The sequence below is a fragment of the Mus caroli genome, chromosome 5, assembly GCF_900094665.2.
Source record: "Mus caroli chromosome 5, CAROLI_EIJ_v1.1, whole genome shotgun sequence".
In the NCBI taxonomy this organism is placed as follows: domain Eukaryota; kingdom Metazoa; phylum Chordata; class Mammalia; order Rodentia; family Muridae; genus Mus; species Mus caroli.
The window spans coordinates 30,768,203-30,783,767 of NC_034574.1; the positions used below are offsets into that span (position 1 = coordinate 30,768,203).

Sequence of the window (15,565 nt, forward strand, 5' to 3'; positions counted from 1 at the left end):
GCAGCCACGCCCGGCTTCCCTCCTTTGATTCTTACCTGTCCACAGTCACATCCAGGAACAGTTGGCTGTACAACTAGGCTCCAGAGGTCAAGGGTAAAGTGGGTGGGTAACATCAGGTCTCCCAGGCTTTGACCCCTCAGCTGCCCTGGTGTCCCCTGTGTAGCCTGTGCAGATCTGTAATCCCTGTGGCTGCTGGGCTTTTGATATGCTCCCCGGTTGTGCGCACAAGCCGACGCCCACCCTGCACACTAAGGCCTGATGGGAACCTCCGCAGTGGCAACACTTTTGTGCTTTGTGCTTTCCCCAGGCCGGAGAGAAGCACTACCACCCTTCGTGTGCGCTATGCGTCAGGTGTGGCCAGATGTTCTCAGAGGGCGAGGAGATGTACCTGCAAGGTAAGTGGTCAGATGTTGACTAGCACACACACTGGGCTGGGGGTGAAATTGGTCACAGTGCTGCTGGGAGTTGGCACTGTCACACACACAGAGACACGAACACACAGACAAACACACACACATACATGGACACACACAGAGACACAGACACACAGACACAGACACACACAGACACACACACACAGACACACACACACACAGACACACACACACAGACACACACACATGGACTGTGGTCTCTTCTCAGCTGTATCACCATTGAGAGCATGAGTAAACCTGAGTGAGTGAGATCAGGCCACTGAAGAACAGGCCATGAGGTCCCACCAGGGCCCTTCAGGCCTCATCCCCGGTACAGGACACACAGACTTTTTAGTCAGGCCCCATTTGAGCCTTGGCTTATGATGCTCCTGTCACATGGCAGCAAGATCAGACTTCCTTCCTGAGGTGTAGGGAGAAGCAGCTTTCCTAACATTGAAAGCGGAGGGGAAATTGGCAGACAGAAGCCTTCTAATGCATCCATGGGAAACCCACCTACTTACCTTTAAAAATCATATTGACAGGGCTGGTGAGAGTGGTTAGAGACCTCCTGCTGCACAAAACTTGTGACCTGAGTTTCATCCATAGAAGGTAGCAGGAGATAGTCGACTCTATAGACTGTCCTCTGACCTTTACATGTGTACCATGGGACACATCCCCCCCCAATACCAATCAAATAAAAATAAATCAGAATAGTAGTGTCAAGATGGAAAATAATGGTGACACAGCTTAGCCACCTTTACAGCTAAGTCTCATTCTAGAGTAGAACGTGTGTCCCACAGCTGAGTGAGGGCATGATGGTGTAGACCTAGTAAGGCTGCAGATGGCCCGGGTGGCAGAGGGGTGATGGCATTGCCAGGTCACTTCCCGCCCCGAGGCAGTATGGGAAACTAAAGCTGGCTGGTGGATTAACACCAGTCACATAGTCTGCTCAGGAGCAGGCCAGCCTAGCAGGCGTGAGGTGGAGGTCATGGCTGTCCCCTTCTAGTCCTGTCTCTTGGAAAGTCAAAGAAACAACATGGTTTCATCTCACAACTCTACTGGAATGACGTCATTTGGGTGAAAGTGTTCGGTAGCGACCTGTTTCAAGCTTGGTTGGAAGTCATAGCCTCGGCGACTATCTTCATTGGGCATTACAATGTATAAAGGAGAGGGGTCCTTGGGGCTCCTGGGCTGGAGACCAAGCCAGGCAGCCCAGCCGTCTGATGTCCTCCCAGATCAGCCCTTTCAGACAGTGTCTTATGGCTGCTATTAATCTCTTAGTGTTTCCTCAACTCTTTCCTATTAGTTGAAAGCAGAATAGGGGAGGCACTGACCCTTGTAGGGGAGAAAATACAATTTTCTCTTCACCCTTGGGGACCCCTGTAAGGGAAGGTGGGCGAAGAGTAAAGGTCGGACAGAAGCAAATGAATGAGTGCCCCCTGTGTATGCACAGGAGAGCCAAGGTGATAGTACATCTCCAGGGGGCAGCTTTGATTGCTGGCTGAGATACCACATTCTTAGCCAAGAGAAAAGAAGGTCAGGAAGATGTCAAATAGAGGAAGGAGACCTAATCGCAGCTCCCCAGTGATGGGACCCCTGCTAACTGTGTGTGCCCATCTGCCAGGTGAGATGTATTCTCACACACAGAGACCCCGATACAGATCTGGACTTCCCCTCTGCCGTAGTCTCTTTACCACTGCTGGCCACATGTTGGGGTAGCATGTTCTGAACCCCTTAATCTCAAGGGAGAAACGATGTTATTCTAGTTTCATTTCTGCTGCTGTGATTAAAAAAAAATTCTGACCACAGAGGAGGAAAGGGCTAATGGTTCATGACTCCAGGTTGGTCCATTATTGCGGGGAAGTCGAGGCAGGAACTTAAGGTAGCCAGTCAAGCCCACTTTGAAGATCAGAGAGAAACGAATGCATGCACGCATGTGCTCCCTGTTTGCTTAGTACTCAGCCATCTCTGCCCTTATACAGCCCAGGATCCAAAGCCAGGGAATGACGCCCCCCCCCCCATGGTGGGCTGAGTCATCTTACATCAATTAAAACTTAAGACCAACCTGATCCAGACAATTCCTCAGGTGAGACTATTCTTGATAATTCTAGGTTGTGTCGAGTTGACAAGGAAAGCTAACCAGCACACACACCTAAGGCGGGGATCCTTCCTGAAACCAGGGCAAGACTGTCACCAGAGATGAACAAGGAATGTCACCCATGAGTAAAGGTGGCCAGGGGTCTGGAGGGAAAGATTCTCGGTGACATGCATTATTCTGGCTAAAACTGGGCTATGTAGGAGCAGACGTCAAGGACTAGGCAGAGGTCACAGCCTTATCTAGATTGGAGTTTAATTAAGGAACAAGGAGCTGTGTCTCCCAGTTTCTACTAAGTGCTAGGAACACATAGGGCAGGCAGGCCAACCCGCCTTCCAGAGCAGCTGCCAGGGGGAGCTGGTGTGAGGCCAAGGGATCCAGATGTACCAGCAGCAAGGCTCAGAGTGCTGCCTGGAAGAGGTGTGAGCAGGACTTGATTTGCCCATGGAAGAATGGGCAAATAGGAAGACAGAGAACCCATCAGGAGCCTACATCTAACCTGAGAGAACTGGCTAAGCCTGGTGAGCTGGTCCTTACCAGACTAGATGCAGCAAGAGGGGAGAGCTCACCTCTCAATCCCTGCCCAGGGCTAGCAGAAGATACAGAAGCAGGTGGGTTGAGAGGCTTTGCTTCATACCAGGGGAGGTGGCCAGGGGACACTGGCATGAATGGGATGCCGGGGACTCACAATAGGGTGGCTATGATCTGTGGGCTAAGTGAGGATGCCTCGTGCTGGTATTTCACCTCTTTGACTCTGATTCTTTCTCCTGGGGTCACAGGGGCAGCTGAGCAGGGCTAGGCAAGGTTCAGATCTGGTAGCAGCTGTGTCTGTTGTGTGCCGCCCACAGACCAGTGCCGAGTAACGACAGAGAGGCATTCCGATCTGTGTCAGACAGTCCTCCCTTTTCTGAGGCAAGCCCTGGGGTGATGTCAGATGTGACAGGCTCGTCCCCACTGTCGCCTGTTGTCGCCAAGGCGAGGTCCTGAGAATCAGGCCAGCCACTGTGGCTGCCCAGTGGGAGGCTCTCTGCAGAGGCCCCACTGTAACCGTAAATGGAGCCCTTAGACAGAGGGGTGGCCAATGCCAAGCGCGGACAGTGGCTTCGGGACACGTGCTCATAGGGAGGGTGCCATCATCTCAGAAAACAAAGATTCCCTTCACCAGTCTGGGCTGGTCCAATCATTGCAGTGGGACCTGCCTGCCAGGGCTTTCTGTGGCATGGGGTCCAGGCTGCCCTCTCAGGCATGGGTTTTCTACACTACACTGAGGGTCTGACCAGGCCAGAGGTACTTATTTCGTCTCTGTGGGGCTGAAGCCTATGGCTATGGCCTTTGGCCACCCTGAGGCCCTCCTTTTGGCTACCCATACCTGCTCTCTGTGAAGGTGCTGTCTGACTTGTTGCTGATGCTGTGATCAGAGCTCTGGCATGTGTGTGTGCTGTGATCCTCATGGTGTCCTGGCCATGAGAACTTCTTCTCCAGCCCCATCTCTGTACTTGATGCTACCTCTGAGAACACCCCTCTGGCCATCTTAGGCTGAGCTGTGTGCTCAGGCTCCCTGAAATCCCCATGGCCAGCCGTAGGAGTGTCTGGCCAGCACTGGGAAGTTTCTTCCCTTTCCCTCATGGCCTTGCTTCCACATGAGCCAAGCTGCCCCAACTAGGTGCTGTGATCTCAGCATCACAGAGGGGAGGCGTGGAACCTGGGCATTGAGCAGGTATTCATGCATGGATCCTGTATCCAGAACTACGCTCTGATCACCTCCTCTTGGGAATCTGTCTACAGGCTCCTCCATCTGGCATCCGGCATGTCGACAGGCAGCCAGGACTGAAGACAAGAGCAAGGTTGGTGAGCTTTGTGGCTTCCCTGTATGTCTGTCTCCACACGCAGGTTAGAGGGAGAGACACAGGCCAGCCCACCCATGCTTCTAGGATGGTATCATAGGACAGCCAGGCTCAGGGGACCGAGGGCCACAGGTGAGGGAGCAGGTAGGTCAGTGAGCCATCATGCAGGTCTAATGGAGTCCCAAGGAGACCAGATGGCCCAGCCTTGTCAATCGTCTTGTCCGGTCAGTGAACAAAGATGACCATGACTATTTGAAGGACCCCAGATAGTCCCTATGGCCATCAGAACATTTGCAGGGCCAAACTGCCCCTTGGCTTGAGAGTTCCCATACTCTTGGTCTGCCCGTCATAGGGCAAGTTCTTGAGGGCAGGACAGTCTGAACACACAGCAAGGCTGAATGCAAAGATTTCACTCTTTCTCCCCGTGGAGGTGGACATGTCACCCCCTGCACATGTGCAGGACAGGGCATGCAGAACACTGCCAACTAGGCAAGCTTCATGCCTGAGATTCCACTGGGGCTCTGGCAAAGGAGTTATGTGACTCACCAAGCCCACCTGTCAACTGCTCCTCTGTGGCCTGAGGCTCTTGCCCTAGGGCACAGGTTGATCTTCCTAACATGGCCACCCATACCTTGAGGTGATCCTGTGTGGCCAGCCCTGCCTGAACACAGCTGCTGCTGAGGTGAGATTAATGTGACCTCTTAGGCGCCAAGGACAAAGATCAGCTTCTAGGAAGGGCCAGGTTCTGAACCCCTCAGATGCCCTGCTGTAGGCAGCAGGGTTATGACTGAGAGATGGGGTAACAGTAGCCATTCTGGATGGGAAGGAGGCACAGCACCTGAAGGAGGGTTTGCTAGAGCCTGAAGAGAGATCAAACCCAGGCCCTGGGAGCAGAGCTCAAGAGATTCCCAAGGTGGTACCTTCCTTCTTGGGTGGTTATGGTACAGAGCAGAAGGGAAGAGGGATGCAGAGAAGTGGGAAGAGGAAAAAGAGAAACAGAAGGAGGAGGGAAAATGAGAGAGGGAGGAGGAGGGAGAAGAGGGAGAAGAGGAGGAGGAAAGAAGTCTGGCTGTAACAGAAGCAAGATAGGCAGGCAGCAGGGAGGAGCACAGAGACCAGCAGGGCGCCCTCGAGAATCCTCTTAGCAGCTCTGTCTTTGGCTGTGAGGAGCTTGTATACCACCCTACCTACCAATCCACCCTACCCTACCCCATACACTCCTCCACCCCCCACCCAACCCCACACACCCATCCATCCCCCACCCACACCCACCCATCCACCCTCCCACCCCACCCCCCATCCACCCATCCACCCATCCACCCCACCCCATCCACCCCCTACCCCACCCCCCACCCCCATCCATCTCCCACCCGCCCCCACCCCCAGCCCAGAGCCTCTGCCTCACTGTACTATCATCCTATTAGCCTTTACTGTGGCTTTCCAGGTAGGAAGCCAGTGAGCAACACCGCATTGCATGCTCTGTTTTCCCCAGTGGCTGGTTCTCTCTGCACTGTGCATCTGTCACCCAGGGCATCCCTGCCCTTAGTCGTGACGGGTGACGATGTGACCATAGAGTCTGACTCCATCTTGTCTGCATGGTCCCCTGTGCAGCCGAGCAGTTCAGAAGAAGGAGGGAGCCTGGCATCCCCAGAGGCCCCAGACACACTCACACATGCATGTACTCAGGGAAGCATCTTGACCTGTGACTGAACGGAGTCAGGAAAGAGCTGACACTCTGCCTGCCCCGCTTCCCCCAGGCTCAGGGAGAGGGTGGGTGGCCCATGCCCCACACCAGCTGCAGGAGACAACAGCCTGCCTCACTTTCTCTGGTCCCTGGCCAGATGGAAGGCCCTGAGGAGCGGGTGCTGCCAGGCCAGGGAAGAAGGCAGCCTTGTTTTCCTGGGCCTGTACAGGAGGACTCTACTTCCAGGGCTGTCTGGTCTGTACAGCTATTGAAACGAGTAGTTTAGAAATAAAGGTTGTCTCCTGCAACCAACGTTTGGCGCAGAGGCTGGGCATCCTGAGACTGGCTGGTTTCTTGGTGTTGGGCCCAGGCTTTCCAGGGCTGGCAGCTTCTGGTCTGGCCTGGGAGTGGAGGGGACAGATTCCTGCCCTCTGTTGCTCTCCATGGAAGCAGCTCCTGAGTAAGCAGAGTCAGGCAGGCCTGGTTGGCTTAAGAGGACTCCTGTCCCTGTGGAACTGGGCACCTGGAGGTGACACCTGTATTATTGACCCTTGAAACCTGTCAGTGCTTGGAGGCTGCACCTCCTTTCTACCCAGTGATAAGAAATGGCTTGCCTGTCCTGGATTTAACAAGTGTCTCTTGATGAAGGCCCTTGGATATCTGCAGGATACCCAGGGGACTCATTCTCCAGCAAGACCCTGGCTCTTAATTGGTCTATCTATGGAGAGCCAGGCCAGCAGGAAGGAACATGGTCCTTCCTTGTCAGGAAAGCCACAGTAATGTCATAGTTGTCTCTTCTCCACACAGGCAGGGAGTTGTGAACAAGAACCACAGGATTCAGGTCCTGGGCATCTGGAGTGTATACAGTGGACATTAGGTAGTCATGGCTACCCAGTCCCACAGGTGTCATGGCATCCTTAGCACAGCACCCAGGGTCCACAGGCATCATGGCATCTTTAGAACAACAGCCATTATATGTTTTCAGAGATTTTGTATCTGGAACCAAGGGGTGAATGAGACCTGTGGAGTCCCTCCAAGTTCTAGGCCCCATTCTTATCTCTGTGGCTGGGAGCAAGGCAGATGGCCCTGTGGAGTGAGCTGCTGAGGTTCACTGTAGGTCTTTGTGGGTAAGACTTCAGGTCAGGGGTGGCAGGGGCCTAGTCAGGATAGGGCCCTGGTGACAGTCACCTCAGCTCTGACAGTGAATTTGGTTTTGTCCTCTGTCCTTCCCCACATAGTTGGGCACTGAGTACATGAGAGCTCACATCACCTCAGGGTGGCTGGAGCCCATGGCACAAAGAGGGCTGAGTGTGGTCAGTCATCTCTGTCCACTCTGTGGGGCTGGCACGGCCAGTGAGACTTTGCTCTGAGTCTCACAGATCTGCAGGTTGGCAGGAACAGCAGGCCCCCCTCTCTGGTTATTTGCTACTTTACAATGAAGGGGGCATTTTCAAAGCCAGAAGTCCAGGCAGGCGTCACATAGGGTCAGTAGAGGATAGTGGTCACCTGGCCTCTCACTGTAGCGTAGGCCCTGTCTTACAGGCACCAATTACAGGCATGAGGAAACCACCTTCTCTGCATCAGCAAATGCTATGAGGTGATCCCACCCCTGTCAGCACCAGAAACCTGTGGTCACAGGGTTGGGCAGGCCCCCTGAGTTGGCACCTGTCAGTGTAACCCCAAGCTGAGGGTCTGAAGGCTTGGTGCTGAGGGGTCCAGAGCACAGGACCCACAGAGGGGATGGCAGTGACTTCGAGAGCAAGCTTCACGCCGTCCCTCCTCTCTCCCTTCTAGATGCACAGCTCTGTTTGCAGCCAGCCCTGCCCGGGCACCCTGCCCTGTGCCTTACAGGTTTGTGCCTCCTCCTGCCCCGTGTGGCACGTCCAGTGTCTGCCTGTTGCTGCTGGTGTCATGCTGTGTAGGAGGAGCTCAGGAGGGGAGGGTTCCTCCAGTTGGCCAGTCGGACTTGGTTCTTCCAGCCTGGGGGCTTCAACCCTTTCCTGCCTCACTGCGGCAAGGAGTCAGGGCCCCACGTGATGGTAGCCAGCTCCTCCTGAAGCCTCTCTGCTTGGACTTGGCAGCAGCATCTTCTTGTTTTCTCACACGTGTGTGTGTATGTGTGTGTGTGTGTTCATGTCCTAAATTCTTTTTATGATAACCCTAAGCAGATTAGCTTAGATCCACCCAGTGGCAAAGGGTCACACACTGAGGTCCTAGGGTAGAGCTTCTACATAGGAAATTTGGGGAAACCACCTTGGCCCTTAAAAGATGTTAAGTGCCACAGGAGCAGGAACATGGCAGACGCCAGAGGCAAGGAAGAGCCTCCTGAGGAAAATGTAGCAGGGTTGGTGGTGACACGGGGTCACTGATGATGCACAGCAGAGGACAGGAGGTTAAAGGTCAACGGGTCAGAACTCTTCCTGCCTTCTGCGAGGCAGTGACAGTGGTAGAAATTCACCTCTTAGATGAGGTGAATAGGAAGCATGGAAGACAGGGCATGGGGCAGGACCTTAGAACTGGAAAGGGGTGTATGGTGGCCAGGTGTGGGGAGTTCAGGTCTGTGTGCAGGAGGGGAAGGAGGAGCTAGAGCTAGTGATGCTGCTGATGCTGAAGGCTTGAAGAGGGCTGTCTAAGGAGGGCTGGGCCACTGTCAGACTGGGAGGAGGCCAGATGTGAAGAGAGTGACATCACTAGAGCCCAGCCTAGGTAAGAGAGGAAGGAGCAGCTGAGGAAGGCCTGAGAGTCAGGTCAGGGAAGCAGAGGATGTGGATGGGGGTCTGAAGTGCATCCAAGGAGAGGGGTAACAGAGGTTCCAGTACCATGGAGACCAAGGGGTTGCTAGATGCCTACCTGTCTCCATCCTCAGAGACGGGATCACCTCACCTCAACATCCCTTGGGATGTTCCAGTGAGCATCAGATTGTGGACACCTCACCCTCACGTGGCCTGTTGTGTTTGTGGCAGCTTCAGTTGTTAGCCTGTGTGTTTGTTCTGAGACCTCCCTCAACCCACAATAAGGGAAAAATTCGACCTGCTGAGCTCATTGGCATTCCTGCCTGCATCCTGGAGACATCTCCAGAAGGTTCCTGAGGGCGCCACTCCGCTCCAGGTCACCTGGACATCTCTCTTCTAGGAAACCAGGACTTCCTCAGAGAGCATTGTCTCCGTGCCTGCCTCCAGCACGTCAGGGTCCCCGAGCCGTGTGATCTACGTAAGTAAGGGGTTCATGGGGAGTGCCATGGTGTGGTAGTAGGGTCACCACTGGGCCAGTGCTGTGGGGACTACAGAGTCTGCTGAGAGTGGCCACTCAGCACTCCCTCGGGGAAGAAATGGGTAGAGACTGGAGAGAGACTGAGAACCTGAGACCTAAACACACCTGTGTGGCCTGGCACATGGACCTTTTCCCTAACTGGCTGGTGATGAGAGGAAAAGCATCCTGCATAGATGTGGTCATAGCACTTCAGGAGGGTGTGGCTGGCCTGTACTTAGAGTGAGCCACGGGCACTTGAGGGAAGGATGTTGTTTGCCTGAGCCACTGGGAAGGTCCTTGTTTGTGAACACAGAAGGCTCCTGCCCAGCTCCTTAAGAGAAGTACTGGAGATGAATGTGTTCATGCATGTATGCATGCATGCATGCATGCATGCATGCATGCCTGTGTGCATGCCTGTGTGCATGCAGGAGACCATCCATATAAGTATAAAAAAGATTGGACCCATTTTAAGAAGTTGCTAGAACAGTTGCCTCAGAGGGCAGGTTAGAGACAGGAGGGCACTGGTGTCCTAGCACCAGTTTTGAGTGATGAGGTTTGTCACTGAGAGTCCTGAGAGGACAGCATAGTGACTCAAGAAGCCACAGGACAGGAGAGAAGCAGGAGACAGGGGCAAGTCCCTTCTGCTACCCTCCCCCGGCTCTCCTGGCCAGGCCTTGGATCTTTGGTAGCATGGTAAAGCGATAAGGTTCGCTCTCCCCCACCTATCTTCAGCCCACATCTTCCCACAATGGCTAGCAGAGGGTCATTCTGATGGTTGGTAATAGCAAGCATCTTTCCTGGGGTCACTGCGACCACAGTGTGGAGGGAGTGGGTTCCGGGGCTCTCTGAGCCCACTTGTGCTGAGTCTCAGCCTGTGCCTATGAGGTCAGGAGTCTGGCTATGTACCCCAGGCAAGGTGCTGCCCTCTGTGGGCCTCTGGAGGCTTATTCATAAGCTGGCACGAATCTAACTCCACTGGTGGTCCAGGGCTTTCTAAGGCTTGGCATGTGAGGCTCCCTGTATATCTCTGAGTACTGGGATTCACAGGTGTGTGCCACGATGGCTGACATATGCTGTTGCCAGGGACAGAATCTAGGCCCTTGTACAAAGTAGGCAAGCCCCTAGCAACTGAGCCACACTCCCGCCCTTGCCTGTTGTTTATACAAAATAGCAGTGGCCAGCAGGAAGGGGAAATGATCTCCCTCCTTATCCCTCCAGTGAGCTCTGCGGCTGGGGCACTTGGGACTGTGGCTTATGGTTGCTTTTCTCACAGTAAGTGTGACTTACTGTTCAGCAATGGGAAGCTGCGGTGAACAGGATCTTGGCGCCTCTTTCTGGTGGCAGCCATGGGCATGAAGTGAAATCCCAGTCACCGCACACTGTATGACTGTATACACTATGGAGTGTATGCGTTGTGGTGGCTTATATGGTCATCTTTTTAATTTGCCTCACAGAGAGTAAAGAAGAAAGCAAAAGGGGAAACCACTTAACACACACACCAATAGCCTTCATCAGTTAGAAAGCTTAACCTGTGGCCAGGGCAACCTTCCAAGGTCTTTGCACAGAGAAGGTAACTAATGCCATAAGCTATTTGCCAACCACTGTTTGCAGCAGGAAGCTTCAAGGTTTTGGGGGCCCAGGTTGTACAGGAGCCTCAGGGAAGAGGGGACCACCCAGGGCCAGGTGACCTCCTACCCAAGCACTGTGGACTAGGTGAAGATAGCCAGGGGGACAGGTGAGTTGTCCCCGCCATGGACATATTGTTCCTGGTTACCTGGGAAATGCAAGTCTCTGGGTGTTCCACTGCAGCCTGCAGGACCCTCTACAGAGCATTTGAGTGAGATGTTCATGGCAGGCGGACAGCACATGAAGCACAGTTGATGGCCCAGTTGGATAATCTGTTCAGAAGCCTGGTTGCTCATCATAAGAATGGGTGACAAAGCCAGTGGGGTCCAGGACAATGGTAGCCATGACCCTGGGATGTGGGAGAGGACCTATAGTCCACAGAAGGGCAGCTCTCCCAAGAGAGAATCTGACCTGGATGAAAGAGACCTCCATGAGTAGAAATAGCATGTGACAAGCCCTCAGATGAAGGATGGAAACTTCGGGGGGCTGAGGGGCAGGGAGTGTGGAACCTGAGCAGAGGAGACCGGGATAAACTGATGTTCAGGGAAAGATCTCCTGAGCAATGCTTGTCCAGGCAGCTCAACAGCCCCAGTGGGATGGTCCATGACCGCAAACCCTGGCTTAGGACTTGACCTCAGACCTTTGGAGGCTTGCCCTGGGCCCCAGAAGGCACAACTAGAGGTGTGAAGCACTAGACCTTCAGTCTACATGCATGTCTCTCTACCAGATGTCCCAAGGGTGTCCTGGAGTGAGCCTATTGGTCAGGAAGGCTTCCTAGAGGAAATGGGCAGGGCTGCTGGGCTCTGGAGAGCCCAAGAGGTTCTGAACAGACAATTAGCAAAGATGTGGATGGCCTGAGGTGCGAGTAGCCTGGAGGTGTCATCAGCAGAGCCACTTGATGATGTAGCTGTAGCTAGGGTGGGGCCTACAGGGGGGAGTACCAACTGGGGGAAGGGTTCTAGGGCCAGATAGCTACCATACCTTCCTAGGTGAGTGATTCTGGGTAAATTGCCCAACCTCTCTGAGCTCTGGACTCTTCTTCGTCTTTATAAGTAGGAGTACTGTGAGCCTCCCTGTTAAAGGCAGCTGTGAGTTTCTGTGTGTGGTCCAGCTCAGCATCTGTTGTGCCTATTGATACTTTGTCTCAATTCCAGCAGGGGAGGCCACACAAAGGCTGGTGCAGAAATTAGACTTGAGCAGGAAGGGATTAGCCCAGAGTTGGGCTGAAGGCTGGAAAGAGCTGAGGTGTTCCCTGAGCCAGAGGGGAGGTGGGACAAAGAGTGAGGATGGGTGCAGGGGGTACTGTCCGAGGAGGGTGGGCAGAATGAACAGGAGCTGCAGCAGCCAGGTGGACCTCACCTGAGCCAGCATGGTGGCTAACAGCATCTCAGTCAATGAGTCCAGTGGGCCACATCCCAACACCCTGTCAAATGCTGAGCCACCATCTTGCTTGCTTGTTCTGTACTTGCTCAAAACTGCTGAGGTGAGAGGAGAGAGGATGAGAACGAGTGTGTAGGATGTGGCTGTGGGCAGGATGATGTGGGTGGGATGAGTTATCCGTGTGTGTGTGTGTGTGTGTGTGTGTGTGTGTGTGCATGTGTGTGTGCACGTGCCCTGAATCAATGCATTATGGGTACAACCAATGGCTTCAGTGTCTGACTCCAGGGCTATCCTTGCAGCCAGGACCTCAGTTTTGCATCTCTGCTCCACCTTCACACGGGTACGGGGGGAGGGGGGTGCGGGTGTCGGTGTGCTCACACCCTGCTGGAGCCCTTCAAGCTCAGGCCATCCTCACTACTGGTTGTGGAGTGGCTCTGGCCTGGCCTGTGACACCAGTGTCCCCTCCTCTGCTCTCTCCTTCCTCAGGCAAAGCTTGGCGATGAGATCCTGGACTACAGGGACTTGGCTGCTCTTCCCAAAAACAAAGCGATCTACAACATCGACCGCCCCGACATGATCTCCTATTCGCCCTACATTAGCCACTCGGCCGTGGGGGACAGGCAGAGCTATGGCGAGGTATGGCTCTTCACCACATGCTGCATGCTTTCCCCAGTGCTGGCTCTCGTGGACAGACTTTACTCATTGCCAACACGCTCTGCTTCTTCGCCCCCAGATAACATGTCCGGCTTATTTAAGGTACTCCCACTCAACCACGCCCCCTCCTCGAAGAAGAGAGTCTGAGAGTGAAGTGGAGGCGAGCAGAACTTGGTTGAGGGATACACACACTGCAAATGTCTGCATTTTCCTAGCCTCTGAGTGTTTTATGACGATGAAGTGTGCTCTCTTCCCTTTCTGGACCATATGGCTTTGAGCCCACATTCTCAGGCCAGCATCTCCTCCATGGGTTCCTTGAGCCCATCCCTAAGTTGATTGAACAGTATGGGACATGATTCCCCAGTGTTCCTGAAAATAGAAGGCATCTGTCTTAATTAGAGTCTTGTTGCTATGGAGATACACCATGACCACAGCAACTCTTATAAAGGAAAACATTTAATTGGGGCTGGCTTACAGTTTCAGAGGCTTAGTCCATTGTCATTATGGCAGGGAGCATGGTGGCATGCAAGCAGTCATGGTGCTGGAGAAGGATCTGAGAATTCTACATCTTGATCAGCAGAAGCAGAAGTGTGCCACACTGGGCATAGCTTGAGCATATATGACCTCAAAGCCCCCGCCTCCATAGTGACACATTTCCTCCAACAAGCCCACACCCCCTAATAGTGCCACTCCCTATGGTCAAGCATTCCAACACATGAGTCTCTAGAGGCCGTTCCTACTCAAGCCACCACGGCATCTGTTGGTGATGTGTTTATTCAAGCTGCCTGTTGCAATTGAATGCAGTTCCTACTATGTCTCATTTCCTTCTGTTAGATTTTAGTGTGGCTTTGGCTATGTGTGGCGCTCAGGACAAGTGTTTAACTGCAGCAGGGACAAATGTCTAACTGGTCGTTTTTAACTCATGCTCCTTTGATACCCTTCTGTGGCTTCAACAAGACTTTGTGGGGCATGAGGGCCAAGACCCAGGGGCTTGTATATACATAGCAGTGTTGAGTGTTGAGCTTGATCCTGCATCAGGTTATAGTCCCCAGATGAGCCTGCAGGCTCTGATGACCACTCAGGGACCAAGAAGAGCAAAGAGAGCCTCCTGGTGTGCAGCCTGAGGAGGAAAGGGCACCAACCTTGTGACTACTGCACCACCTACCTGCTACTGGGTGTGGGCTTCACCAGCCCACCTCTACCCTTTGGGCAGCAGGCAACTGGAGAAGGTCAGAGGTCAAGCAACTTGACTATATCCCTCTAAGATCCAAAGCCTGGCTTTTCTCCCCTAAAGACCACACACTGGCTATTCCCTGGCAGATCCTTGGGGATATGAAATTCAGGCTTCAGAGTTGGGTTCAAGTCCCACTGTAGTTAGCCTCAGGATGCCAGCAAGGTCCTCCCTGAATGAAGCACTGGCATTCCTTTAGTGGCCTCAGAGAGACATGATGGGGAAAGCTGTCACCATGGATGAAAGCAATATGGATATGCAAACCCACAGGCTGTTACAGCACTGTCCTATATCCATGGTACACAATGTTACCACTCAAGTGTGTGGCATAGAATTTCAGACACAGGGTCTGGAAACCTCCAAGGTTTCTTTCAGCACCTGAGACCACAGCTTCAAAATATCAAGATCCGTGGGACCCACAGATAGCCCTGACTTAAAGGTTTGCCCTTCAGAGGTCAGTGGGACAGCATGGGAGTGTGTGTATGTAACTCAGGTGTCACCCTCTCCAGTATCTGCCCCGCCACAAGCTCGTCCCTTCTGTCATGCTGCTTGTAAGACCTACCTCAGCAGAGGTCAGTACCAGGCTGCCCTGGGAAGGGGTATTCCCTTTAAAATGCTACTTCCTTCTGTGGTCCATGATGGTGAGAGTTGGGGCAATACATCATAGAAAACCTCAGGACTCTTGTCACATACATCACATACAGAGTAGCTGATGGCTTCCTTATTGTCTCACTACCTCATCCCTCTGGAGCATTCTCATGAACAGAGGCGGTTTTTTGGGGGTTTGTTTTGTTTTGTTTTGTTTTTTGTTTGTTGGCTGGTTGTTTCTGTTTTTTATTTCTGCCCCTATATAATAGCCCAGCCCCCGGGAATGATTTTTCTCAGTCGCACCTAAAAAAGTCAGGGCCAAGGGAGGTTCAGCTAGGCCTCACATGGGCCCAGGTAAGCTGCCTCTGGACCCCACACCCACTGTGTGTCAAGACCGAGATGGAAGAACCACCCTTCTAGCAGAGGAGCCATTGGCTAGAAGCACAAGGACTGGAGCCATTTTTCTGAGCCTTTGTCTCCTAGCTCTCTCCCAGCCCGTGGCCTCAGCTACCCTCTTTCTGCTGAGCCCCACCCCATCTAGCCTCTCCAGAGAAAATGAAAGTGATGCGCCCAGAGGGTTTAGCTACAGTGGCCCAGTGGATGTGACTTACCATGGTCCAGGGGGTGTGGCTACAGTGGACCAGGGGGTGTGGCTACAGTGGTACAAGGGGCGTGGCTACAGTGGTCCATGAGCCACCAACAGCTTTCTTTGTGAATTCAGTCTCTGTGGAGAGTGTGGATGAGATCTGGTGAGCTGAGTGAAGGAAAGAGCTGACTCAAACAGCACCAAGCCACCTCTTG

General features: G+C 53.3%; 1 protein-coding gene across 17 annotated transcripts in view; it reads left to right on the forward strand.

Moving 5' to 3' along the window:
* Nucleotides 1–15,565, forward strand: part of Ablim2 (actin binding LIM protein family member 2) — a 124,094-nt gene that overhangs the window by 64,238 nt on the left and 44,291 nt on the right. For 9 of the 17 annotated variants that reach the window (XR_003836711.1, XM_021161740.1, XM_021161743.1 and 6 more), the window contains exons 7-11: nucleotides 308–395; nucleotides 4,294–4,352; nucleotides 7,831–7,887; nucleotides 9,169–9,246; nucleotides 12,778–12,927. Coding sequence is in view for 16 of the 17 variants with exons in the window: in XM_021161740.1 (XP_021017399.1) it covers nucleotides 308–395; nucleotides 4,294–4,352; nucleotides 7,831–7,887; nucleotides 9,169–9,246; nucleotides 12,778–12,927 (432 nt within the window). In the remaining variant the exon portion in view is untranslated. The remainder of the gene's footprint in view (nucleotides 1–307; nucleotides 396–4,293; nucleotides 4,353–7,830; nucleotides 7,888–9,168; nucleotides 9,247–12,777; nucleotides 12,928–15,565) is intronic. The other 8 variants (XM_021161741.1, XM_021161742.1, XM_021161746.1 and 5 more) reach the window with 1 other exon arrangement.